General features: G+C 39.7%; 1 protein-coding gene across 3 annotated transcripts in view; it reads right to left on the bottom strand.

Moving 5' to 3' along the window:
- The window catches only part of svep1 (sushi, von Willebrand factor type A, EGF and pentraxin domain containing 1), a 160987-nt gene that overhangs the window by 31204 nt on the left and 116949 nt on the right, over positions 1 to 12834 (bottom strand). For all 3 annotated transcript variants that reach the window (XM_041779332.1, XM_041779331.1, XM_041779333.1), the window contains 16 exons: positions 12388 to 12501; positions 12026 to 12139; positions 11610 to 11811; positions 10881 to 11038; positions 9845 to 10043; positions 9570 to 9745; positions 9345 to 9469; positions 9126 to 9255; positions 7918 to 8088; positions 7541 to 7714; positions 7315 to 7434; positions 7045 to 7221; positions 2845 to 2929; positions 2549 to 2740; positions 2091 to 2258; positions 12 to 684 (listed from right to left, as the gene is read on the bottom strand). In XM_041779332.1, coding sequence (XP_041635266.1) covers positions 12 to 684; positions 2091 to 2258; positions 2549 to 2740; positions 2845 to 2929; positions 7045 to 7221; positions 7315 to 7434; positions 7541 to 7714; positions 7918 to 8088; positions 9126 to 9255; positions 9345 to 9469; positions 9570 to 9745; positions 9845 to 10043; positions 10881 to 11038; positions 11610 to 11811; positions 12026 to 12139; positions 12388 to 12501 — 2978 coding nt within the window. The remainder of the gene's footprint in view (positions 1 to 11; positions 685 to 2090; positions 2259 to 2548; positions 2741 to 2844; positions 2930 to 7044; positions 7222 to 7314; positions 7435 to 7540; positions 7715 to 7917; positions 8089 to 9125; positions 9256 to 9344; positions 9470 to 9569; positions 9746 to 9844; positions 10044 to 10880; positions 11039 to 11609; positions 11812 to 12025; positions 12140 to 12387; positions 12502 to 12834) is intronic.

Below are 12834 nucleotides of genomic sequence, written 5' to 3'. Positions count from 1 at the left end.
TTACATCTTACCTGAATGTATCCATTCTTGAGTGCAGGAGGAGGGGAGCAGGACACAGGGACACAGGAAGGCAGAACTCCTCCCCACTCTCCATTGGCCTTGCAGGTCCTCCTCTTCTCCCCTCTGATCAGGAAGCCTTTATCACAGCTGTACGCTACGACAGCTCCAAAACTGTAGTTGGTCCCACTTACATAGCCTCGATCAATGCTCTCAGGCTTCGAGCATCTCACCGGTACACAACCAATATCATATGGGGAAGGCTCCCACTCTCCTCCCATCAAGCATCTGAGTGTGCCAGTGGTGTTCAGCATGAATCCCTCCTCACACTTATAGCTCACCTCAGTATTGCTGGCATATTTGGGTTTGTTGACAGAATCTAAAATGGCGTGGGACAGCTCAGGCGGACGGAGGCAGAAATTTGCAATACAGCGAGGGGCATCCATGCCATCAGGGGGTGCCCACACACCTTGAGCGTTGCACACCATCTTAGAATTATTTCCAGCTGTGTATCCATCAGTGCAATAGTAGTTAGCCGTGTCTCCAAACAGCTGGTGGCTCTCGTAGGGCTCAGCGTGGTCAATGGCGGGTGGAGGGCCGCAGGAGCGAGGGACGCACTGGGCAGAGCTGTCACTCCATTCGCCATTTGGCAGACACTCTCTGGTTTCTGGACCAATCAAAGTGTAGCTGGGAAAGGAGAGAGATAATCAGCACAATCATATATACACTAATCACTAAAAGTAAATGTTAACTTTTGAATTACTTTAGCCTAAATTTATAATATTTTTCTCAAAAATGATAATCTATAGTCACAATCACAATGTTATGCACAACTAATGAAAGAGTGACTTATGTTATACTTTCCCAGCAGTAAGTGAAACAAAATGTAAGTTTCAACCATTGTTTCAGGTATTTGGTCACACCTGAGGCTGTTTTTCAGGGCTTGGATTAAGCCCCTTATCTCATGTGAAGGGAAAGTCTCAGTGAAGTCTCAGTGCTTCAGCATACTAAGACATTCTGGACAATGTTATGCCTCCAACTTTGTGGCAACAGTTTGGAGAAGGCCCTTTTCTATTCCAGCATGACTGTCCCCCAGAGCACAAAGAAAGGACTATAAAGACATGGTGTGATGATTTTGGCACATCACAGGGCAAATTAATGCATATAGATATGCATCGGCCCTGCTGACACAGAAAAACTGGCATTTGGCAGGTAGCTGGAGAACCAGTTTTCCAATCACCTGACTCTGTCAATTAAGATTTTGTGGTCTTTTGTATCAAATGCAGAGCTCAGGATGACTAAGACAGTCAACCACATCTGAGGACATCCTGATGTCATTTAAAACTCTAAGAAGTGCAGTCTCAGCTGAATGTTTTTGACTGGAATGTCTCCAAAACATTGTGAGCAGTTAAAACAAATAGAACTTTATCTAAAATCTTTGAAATTAAAGGCAGTTTATAAATTGGCTGGTAGTTTTGATGGACAGATGGGTTTATGTTGCTCTTATTAAGAAGAAGCTGTACAACTGCAGATTTAAAATGAGATGGGACAGAACCTGATTGCAGGGGCCTGTTTATTGTGGAGACTAGCGAGTGCCTGACCTCATTAATGCTCTACAAAATGAATGGGCACAAATTCCTACAAAAACATTCCAAAGTCTTGTGGAAAAAGAGGACCAACTCCATGCTGAATAACATGTATTTGAATACAATGTCATCACAGTCCTATTGGTGTATTGGTCAGGTGGCCAAATACTTTTGTCCTAACAGACAAGTGTCAGGGGGCCTCATATCAGGGTCTGCTTAAGGCCTCACTTTGGCCAGGGGTGGCCCTGGGTAGGTTTCAGAAAAGGGGAGCTGAAGAACTCTGCGTTAATAGCTTTTTTTCTAACAATTTCCATGGCAAATATTATTAATTTAATTTTAACAGTTACAAGACAGCAAGATAACATTTTTAAATTCAAAACACTGAATCAACACAAACATCACGTTCCTCACAATGGCTTAAAGCCAAATGTCTCCATTTGACAATATTTAGACATATCTTAGTAGTTTAAATGGACAGAATACCACAGTAAGTGAGGAGACTTTTACCCTTCTTTGCAGACATAGTGCACCTTGTTTCCCAGCTCATAGTTCTGTCCTATGGTCACAGCGTCTCTCAGGGCTGGGGGCTCGCTACACAGGACATTCACACAGCGAGGGACGGGCATGCTCCACTCCCCTGTGGCCTCACAGACCACCTCCATGGAGCCCTGTGGTCTTTGCACAAACACACAACTTAGTTTACACACTCACACTGCAGCAATTAGAGGGCTTGTGATGATGAATAAATCAAAACGGATGACACTCTACAAACATAAGCAAGGTTTATAACATTATTGTGGACTCATTATTATTGCAAACATAGTTTAGATTTTTATGGCTTGTTGCACTTGCACTGTAGTGAGTTTATCATCTCAACAAAATCCTGTGCACTTTAAATTGATTTTAAAAACTGTTTTTTTCCTACTGTAGCAGAAAACCTTCAGCTGACAGGCCTGTATCTGTACCTGTACCCCTCAGCGCAGGTATATGTCACAGTGGACTGATATGTGTTTGTGATGAGGGTGTAGCCAGCATTCATGACAGTCAGAGGATCCCCGCAGGTCACTGGGTGACACGTGGGTGGCATCCCACTCCACCTCAGACTAGAGAGACACTGGAACTCGTAGGGGATCTGAGGCAGGAAGCCTTTCATGCAGCTGTGTTAGATGAAACAGAGCGAAAAAAGAGTAACGTTTCATTTTACACCTGTTGTACATTTTTCCTACGGTAGTCATGGTGTCACAGAGGATGCAAATGATACCTGAAAGTCACCTTGCTTCCATAGGTGAAGTTGTTTCCTGTCATGATGGAGTTTTCTGGAACAGCTGGTATCGGGCAGGAGAGAGCTGCAGTGAAACATCAGAAAGATAAGTGATTATACTTAATGAAAACAAAAGATGCCTGCATCTTTATCATGAGAATGATAATTTTAAAAAAGTTTACAGAAGCCTTTAAGTGTTATTGATCAAATGTTCTGAATCTGGCACAGACTTCATCCAGGACTAATGCCCCATTACATTTTCCACAGACAGGATAAAAGCTCAGAGGAAGTAATACATGGATAAAAGCCAAAGATGTGCAACTGAGAGGCATAAGTGAATAAATGGAGCACTCTGAGAGATTAAATAAGGCACAGCCATGAAGATGGTAGACTCCAGAGACATATAAAAAATACAAGGCCAAAACTCTAGCAGAAGAAGAAATATCTAATGCTAAAAAACACTGACTCAACATTTCTGGTATTCAAAATGGCATATCTATGTTTATGTCGTTTATAGCTCCTCTAAATGGGAAAATCCATAAAGCTCCTGGCCACTCCATAATCATCAGGTATGATTCATTCTTCACCTTGTAAAAAACTGAATGACTTGCATTAAAATTCCACTTAATATTTTAAGTCTGAAAATTAGTTATCCGAATTTAACAGGACAGAACATGGTACTTTAATGTCAGGATATGTTTCTCTCTCTTCATACCACTTCAAATTCACCATTCAGACTCATTTTGGACTCAAGAGGGACTTAAAAAGCTCACTGAGAAGGCCAGATAACAGACAGGGAGTACCCCAGACAGTACTCCTATTCATGCCTCAGCCACAGGAAGCCAAAACCAAGAGAATTATGTTTTTGGGCCTGTCAGTCCAGGAATTTCTTGTGATCACAATATCTAAAGAACTCTTTGAGGAATCTTTTAACTTTTTACAAATAGTACTCTGACTAAAGGATGAGCATAGATTTTCAGGTGGAGGTTAAGGTGATGGCTGGGATGGTTTCATGACAACTGTGACTGGGCCTTCCAGACACAGTTGTCATGAAACCATGTAACTTCCAGGTGGTAGTTCTAGTTTTTACCATGGCAGAAATTTGAAATCTCAAACAATGAAAAATCTGATTTAGTGTGGCCACATCGCTGCTGCAGAAAACCTAAACACTATAGCCTTATTCCACTGCATCAGTGTGCTCTCTATAGATTAATTATTAAACGTCTAGTATTGTTGTCTGTGACAAATGGGAAGAAAACCCTCATAGTATTGATTCTGGCAAAGAACATCACAGTGATGACCATCAGTGATATAATGTGGGCTGAGCTGATAGACCAGCAGAGTCTGCAGGTGCTGACTTAGTCAGTTCTCGTCTGCCTATCAGGAAAAAATGTGGCTCAAAGCCAACAGAGGTGCTGCAACGGTCAAGGCTTTCAGCGACTGGACAAAAAGACAGCTGTATGTTCCATCAGTCTGTCACAGCAGCAGCAGCAGTGGACACTAAATCATGTGTTACATGCTTTCATATCTGTATCTGAACTTTCTTGTGCACTATCCAGGAGTATGTGTGCATGTGTTTCCAGAAGTGTTTAGGTGTTTCTGCATTCTGCATAATGATGAAACTGGGATCACAGCTCTGCGGTTTAATTTGCAGTTTACTCAGACCCAAATGATAAATTCAATGTCTTTGATAAGCTTTTAGTGTGTCAAAAACAAAAACTGCAAATCTGGCTACTAACAGAGATTTTTCTCTTTTATGCTAAAAATGTATTGATTTGGGATGGGATCTTTTTAAATCCTTTATATAATACAAGAAAATGTCTGTAAAGGTCTGTTTGAGGGACATGTCCAGTGTCACTTCGTACAATAAATACAACATTTTCCCTTCATTAAAAAGACTTATAACTGAAAATTAAAACCTGAATTCAGTAAGAAAAAACAAATACCAGCGTTTTTTTTTGTTAGAAAAATGTACATAAAAAATCATGATTAATCATTGTTTACTTCAACCTCATTTCTGTGAAATGTTCAAAAGTTATGCTGTGCTTTATCCCAGATAATTGTGCAATAAAGAGAAGCTGCATGGCCAGAATTTCAGAATTTTATTCCATTTAGGTCTTCCACAGAGTTGGTAATTTTAATATTTATTTCAGATAACCATTGTTTTGCTCACTAAAACATGTCCAAAATGGAGCTATTATAATACTATTTAACTATAAAGTACGCTTGCAAAATCAAAAAGCATAAAAGTGGATAATGTAAATGCTAACGTTTTACATGAAAGCAGAAATATCAAAAATGGGAACGTGCCCTCCTTATACATGCATGTCTTAAAGCTAAAAACCCCACAGCTCTTTCCCACACATAAGGAAGTTCGTTTTTGTGACCTAACAGCACGAAGCCACAGTGAGTCCTGCTACGTGTTTGAGCCCACATTATATCGCAATGAATGATGAGTCAGACAATAACACACACCGCCAGTAATACTGAAACTAATCTGAATGCTTACATGTGTGAAAAAGGAAGTATCAAAAGGTTCCTAACTGCCATCAAATGTCAGTCCTACCCCTGTCAGTGGAACATCTTTGTTATTTCAAAAAAAAGAAAAGAAAAAAAAGAACAGAGTGTTGAACTTATGGATGAGATCAGAGAAAAATGTTTGAAGAGTATACATGATTGTTCAGTAAATGTAAGACATAATCTCATACAGTTTAAAACACTTCTTAGAATTTATTACTGCAAGGAAAAACTGCATTTTGGTCATGCAGTAAATTGACTTCACATTGGAAAAATATTTTTCATTGTTTTTTTTTTTGTTTGTTTTTTTTAAAGCATTTGGAAAATGTTGGAAACCATATCCACCTGTAGCCATCTTTGGAGCTACAAGCTCCTTAACTACTGTCAACAAGTATGAAAAGAGAGAAGTTTTGTTTGGTTACAAAAAAAAAAAAGAGTTTGAGAAAGTCTGGGACCCTTTACTGAAATTTTTAAACCAACAATGTGTTTGATCAATACCATTTTGCTGAATATGTTTGATAAAATTTTCATCTTTTATCTTTTTTTTAAAGGAAAATTTGCTGTGTATGTGGCTTTATCTTGGATAAGGTTTTTAAACAGTGTAGGATATGCTGAGTTGTTATTTCTTTTTTTGGAGGTGGTGGGTTCTTTTTTCCTTTTCTTTAGTTGGTTATCTGTTTTTGTATCTGCTTATTAAAATCAATACAAAAATATAAGAAAACAAATTTACAAAAAAACACCCCAATACAGTCATGAAAACAGCAAGGTCAAAACAATTCAGTAAACGGAGGCCAAATAGATAAATAAATAAAGAAATGTTAAGAAAAATAACTAAAATGAAATAAAATGCTGCAGAAAATGTATTTAGTTTTTGTCTTAGTCACAAGCGCACTTTCTGACACATAAAGTTCAACCAAGATGGCGGACTCTGTAGATGAGGCCACTCCCTACATATGAAAAAAAAGCTTATTCTAAGATAATTAAAGTAAAACAATGTTACATATTCAGATTCAGATTAAGACAACTTTACTGATATCAAAGTGATTAAACACTAATCTTGACAGGCCTACTAATTTATATTGTGTTTCATTTTGACCATGTTTCTTCTGCTAAATACTACTAGGCTAAATATTACACACTACACCTTTAAAGACCTGTATATTCCAAGAACAGCTGGGCAGTGTAGAAAACCACATTTCCAGCCCCAGACTACAACCTTGCTAGTATGATTCACAGCAGGACAAGGACTTGAGCTACAGTAATGTGTTTGTAATAGTTTTGGACTAATATATCTCAAAATACCGACCAACATCTAGCTTTGGCAGCACAAACAATCATATTGCAGTGTAATAATTGTGTTGTTTGGGCTCATGGCCATTTTTGACAGTGGAAAAAAATACCTATTATCACCAGCTGTATTTTTCTCTCAATCCGGATACTTTGTTTCTCTTTCATTATCTCCAAAAAAAGAAAACAGTTCCCTCTGATGGTGGGATTTTATAGAATAAAGTGCCTTATTCAGCCACAGACACCTGAGGATTTAAAAACATTTGTTAGTTCGATGGAATTAATGATCAGATGCCGACTGTTTGGGGCATCCCTCCTTTATAATGTAATATTTCACCTGGTGATTGTTAATGGAGCTACCAAAAGTGATTTTAAAAGACATGTACCCTGCCTCACCTCTGCAGTAGGGCACTGAGTCATCCCAGCGTCCTGTCTCTGTGCAGCGAAGGCGAGTTGATCCTATCAGCTCGTAGCCACTGTCACAGCTGAAGACGACTTCGCTGCCCATCAGAAAGTTACTGCCTTGTCTGTGACCGAACTCCAGAGACCCAGGGTTCTCACACTTTACGGGCTCTGATGGATACACAAAAACATAAAACAGGTGGATTAAAATTCAAAAGAATGGTTCACAAGTGTCTGAGAAAAGCAGTTTCTGCTTGTTGCTACCTGTGCAGTTTTTGCCATCTCCACTGTATGGATGGACACAGGTGCAAGTGTAGGAGCCTTCTGTGTTCTGACAGCTGGCGTGTTCATCACAGTCAGATCCCAGAGCACACTCATCCACATCTGAGCATACAATTACACAGAAAAACACATGTCACACATGGTTTTTGACATTTTCTGCTCTTAAGGAGTCTTTATTCACTATTTGTGACTCATTAAAAACATGTACCCAGACAGGCTGGTGAATTTCCTCCCCACTTGCCACTGTTGCTGCAGTGCACCTTTGTGTCTCCCAGCAGGTAAAAACCAGCGTTACACTGATACACAATAGAGCTGCCGGCATGGAAGTCAGTCCCCTGAAACAAACCGTTCTCCAGAGGACGAGGAGGCCCGCAGGACACTCCTGGAACAGACAAACAGAAGAAGGTTATCAAGTTTTCCTTTTCCTAAAAATGTCCAAATATACCTTTTGTTTTTCATATTTTGAATAATTATTCATGTGAACAAGAATCCTTAGAATTTTCTTTTATTTTAGGGGCTTGGACTCTTAAAATACTCATATAATTAAGGTGTGACTTAAAACAAACAGATGTGTTTCTGTCTTACGTTCACAGCTGGGCAGAGGATGACTCCACTCTCCTTTGTTCTGACACTGCAGCACCGGCTCCCCCAGCAGGTAGAAGCCAGGATCACAGGACAGCTGGACCTGTGCTCCAGGACTCACCTCTACAGAGGAGGCGTGCAGGTGGGGAACAGCGTTCTCCAATTTAGGACAATCTGAAATGACCAGGCATGGTTTTAGAAGACAACATATCATTTTAAAAAGCTTAAAATCTTTTTCTTTTTAGGTTTAAAACATATGACATTGTTTAGTCATAAATGAAGCAATTACAGTTTGTTTTTACCTCTTAACATTTCTTTGGATAGGTGTTGTGAATGTTAACACTCATGCACCAATAACACATTTTTCCAGAGAGTACCACTACTTATATTTGGGTAGTCACCAATACAAATATGAGTACTTAATGATACCATAACTGTTCTTAAAATCATCATGAAAGTAAGATATATTTTCGTCAGATGCTCTTCATCCCCCCTCTTGACGACTGATAGTGCATAGTTTTCATTCTCCTCTACTTTTGTCATCCTTATGTGATTGGCTAGATATGCATGTTTCATTAATCACTCATGGACCATGTCATAAGATGATTTCTATATCAAAAACTGCACTGGTTTCCACGCAACTTTTATGAATGAGGTGCCAGTGAGTGGTTGTTCTCTGGCTCCAAAATAAACTACACCTACATTTTCATTTACACTCTGAAAGTTTAACTGTTTCATTTACTGTTCGTCTAAAATATGAGCGTTCAACGACATCAGTCCTGTGTGCATTACTATAGTTTTCTCTGTTACTTATCAAACTTGTACTGATCCTATTTTAGAAAGAATTTGTTTGGTTAAACCCTTATCCACTTGATGATTTATGACACACTGTCTCACATGTACACAAAAATCCACTTTTATCTAATATCGCAAAGAGAAATTCTTTATTTTAAAACACTGATCTTTTTAAGGGTTATCTATTAAAAAAATACATTAATGACAAACAGCCATTTTAAGGCATCTGTGACGGTTTTCATCAGAAAAATAAGGAATATAAGAGAATACAGCAGTTAAAATCTGACAACTTTCTTTGAACGTCTAAAAGAAATACAATACAATAACTGTGGGTTGATTTTGAAGATTATGCCTTAAATTTTATTTTCATAGTTTATAATTTAAGGTAGAATAAGGTGTAAACATGACTCTCATACCAGCACAGAAGATGCTGTTGTGGTTGACTCTGACTCGTCCTACGACCCCATTGAGAAAGTCTGGCCAGGCCAGTACATTCCCTCTGTGGGTCACATGTGAGGCCGGGCAGCTGCTGGACAGAACTTTGATCTAAAGACATTATATGAAGAAGAAGAGGAGGATGGTTAAAAAAAAGACTCCATGAGGCATGTGACTGAACCACCAGTGACTAATTGTACCTGCTGAGGTGTGAGAACTCGATCCCAGATGTTGAGCTGACTAATGGAGCCGACAAATGATTCAACAGGGTTGAAGCCCTCACCCCTCTGATCCTGATCCTGACCTAACACCAGAGCTCCGCCTCCTACAGGACAACAGAGGTTAACCACAGCTCATTGTCTACAGAAACTCAGGCAATATGGTGATCAAGCAGAGAGGGGATCAGGTAGAGGATTGCACTACACCTGGGATGGTGGTGCCCACTGACAGGCCTTTTCCTCCGTCTGATGGCTTCCCGTTGATGTAGATCCTCCAGTCTCCGTCCCAGCTCCTCCATGAGACCCCGATGTGGTACCACAGACCTGTGTTTACCGCAGGACAGTCTGTGATACGCTCCTTACCGTTTACATACAGAACCCAGCTGAGGAAAAAGTCATATACGATTTAATAAAGAAAGAAAAATTTTTTTTTCTCACATTCTGGTTATTATAATGCTCATTATAGTTTTTCTGTCGCTGACCCGTTGTAGTCGATGAGAAGGAAAGCATTGTCACTCCCTTCCACAGCGTAGGACACAGGGGTGCCATAATTTGTAGTGTCTGAAGATTTCATCCAAAACGTGCAAGTGATCTCTGTCAGTGCTGGCATTACTCCATCCATCATGACGTAACCATGGATACCAGACACCTCAAAGTCCAGGTTAAAGGCTGAAGACATCTCTAAAGGGATGAAAAAGCATTTATGCATTTATAAACCCATGAAAGCTATTTTCCTGACTTTAATCACTAATAATCCACTGCATGAAAAAGGGGAATTTTTTTAAACAGAAAATAATAGAGATATGATAAACTTCAGGCATCTGGAGGAATTAAACACTGGATAATTTAGAGTAAACCTTCTGGTCTTTGTCTATGCACATCTAAAAGTAAACTGAAGACAAAGTTTTTCAGTCTGGTTTTTGATTTGGGGATAATTTTACAGCTTTGGTCTGAATTTTTCTTGTTCTTAAACTAGGTTTTATCCATTATTCACTGATTTAAGTTTATGCATTCCTAATTTTTTTATTCTATTTTTTACATATCTATTGTTGTTTTGCATCTACTTTATTTTGAAATATTTTATTTCATTTAAGATTATCAACCCTTATAAGCCATGGGTTTCCCATTTAGTATATCATATAGAATTTTTTTTTTTTTTAATCGTTGGACTTTTTTCACAAAATACTCTTCATGTGAAATGTAATCAAACTGGCATCAAAGGGTTAAAATCCTGTAAATGTTTAACTATTTATAAGTTTTGTTCTGGACTAAAGTTAAATGAAAGATTTTACCTGAAAAAGTATGCTGAATGCTTTGAGAAGGGGATATTCTGTTCTTAATGGCCATGACATTGAAAAACTGCAGTGATACCAGAGGGTTTAACAACTCACAATTAGGAGCCACCAATAAGAGCACACTGTGTCTGTGCTAAAGGAAAAATCTCAAACCAGGTTCAACAGAACCTTGTTTAACTCCTGCTAGAGTTGCCATGGAGATGTGTCATCTGTCCTATAGTACCTGTCTCACACCTGGTTCCGTTGAACCCAGGGAGGCATCGGCACATGTAGGAGCCCAGACCATCCAGACAGCTGGCTCCGTTCACACAGGGGTTTGGATCGCACTCGTCCACATCCACCTCACACATACGACCACGGAAACCCTCCACACACTGACACCTGGGTGGAGGGGAGGACAACACTTAAAAGGAGGCATTACAACATCACAACAACAGGAATCAAGGAATTGTTGGGAATCAGCCATGTGGAAACAAGACTCAGGCCTAGCAAACTTGCAGAGACCCGTTTTTGTAGTTTTGGAGGAAACTGATCAAATAAAGAGTCATAAACACTGAGACTCATTATCCCAGGACACATTCTCCTCTCTGCTAGGATGAGACCTTACATCAGCAGACGACCAGCTGCCTTCCACTGTGTGCCTTGAGCTCCAGCTTTAGCTTAAGTTTTAGTGCAGTCAGCTATTGGCTGGTTGAGTTCTTTCCTGTCTTTGATGTCGTCCAGACAGGAATGCTGCAGAAAGCCCACCTGTATCCCAAGAAGGACACAAAGCTCTTCTCTAGCCTCAGAAAGATGATACAAACCCTGCTTTCATCCTAAAGCTGAATCTTGATGCCATAAGACTTTTAACTTGCTGGAACCATGGAAGGAACATTAATTGACTGACTGCATAGCACATATACTATCTGGTAAGAATACCAAAGTTCCCTCCTCCCATTAGAATCTTCAATACCTGTAGTTGTTGATAGCATCCAGACATGAGCCTCCATTCAGACAGGGGGAGCTGTAACATTCATCAATGTTGACCTCGCAGCGATCTCCCGAGAAGCCAACGGCACAGTTGCAGGTGTAGCCGCCCGTCAAGTCCTCACACACGCCTCCATTCAGACACGGGTTGGAGAGGCACTCGTTTATTTCTAGCTCACAGCGAGATCCTTAGAACAGTTACAAACAAAAGGAAAATATAAACATGTGAGTCTCTTCCATACTTACATGCTTTTATAAACTGTAGCTATGTGAATATCCAGTACTCTGTGGTGGTTTTGAGAGGTTCATTGACAACTGGAGGAACTTCTTGAATAATTATCTTTGATTGTTGCCTTAATCTTAAGTCTATGATAAAAATGTCCCACTGTCCTGTTGTCTAACCTGTGAAACCGTCTGCACAGCTGCAGCTAAACTTGTTGACCTCGTCCACACATACGCCTTCATTCAGACAGGGGGAGGAGAGACACTCGTTTACCTCAGCCTCACACAGAGAACCTGAGACAAAAGAGAAGAACATTGTTAGTGACCAAAATCATGTCATCTGAGCAGAGAAGCATAGAGAAGACAAGCTTATACACCAGCAACTTTTTGCACATGCTACAATTTTGATTTTCCCATGACAGCACATACAAAGAAACATCTGGTTTTAACCACTGACGCAATCCATAATCCTCATTTTTTGTTTTCGTCTCTCCCTCTCATTTTTCATTGTCTTTTTTGCAGTGTCTTTTCTTGTCACTTACCTACAAAGCCAGACTTGCACTGACACTGGAAGTCTCCCATCCCATCCTTACAAAGGCCTCCATTCTGACATGGAGCAGAGTCGCACTCATCAATGTCAACCTCACACTTTGCACCTGGGAGACATATAACGGAGAGATTAACAAATATTCGTTACACTAGAAGAGTCAGAGGTAAACCAGCCATGGTTAGAATGTTTATCTGCTAACACAAGCATCTTAATGGCATCACAGTGATATGACAAACAGCCTACAAAACACTAATTATCATCTTATTTTTCTTGTGATGACCAGGGGTTGCACAGCCTCCTTAAAATCTTCAATCTGAACTATGATTAATTATTCGCCTTGACAGAGACAGGAAAGACTATGTTCTCACTGGCAGCTAATAGCTTCCTTTGCACTCATTATAGCTGATTTAATTTTTTTACTATAAATTCTGGCTTTGGA

The sequence above is a fragment of the Cheilinus undulatus genome, linkage group 22 (genome assembly GCF_018320785.1).
Source record: "Cheilinus undulatus linkage group 22, ASM1832078v1, whole genome shotgun sequence".
In the NCBI taxonomy this organism is placed as follows: Eukaryota; Metazoa; Chordata; class Actinopteri; order Labriformes; family Labridae; genus Cheilinus; species Cheilinus undulatus.
This window is presented reverse-complemented; position numbering and strand designations above follow the sequence as displayed.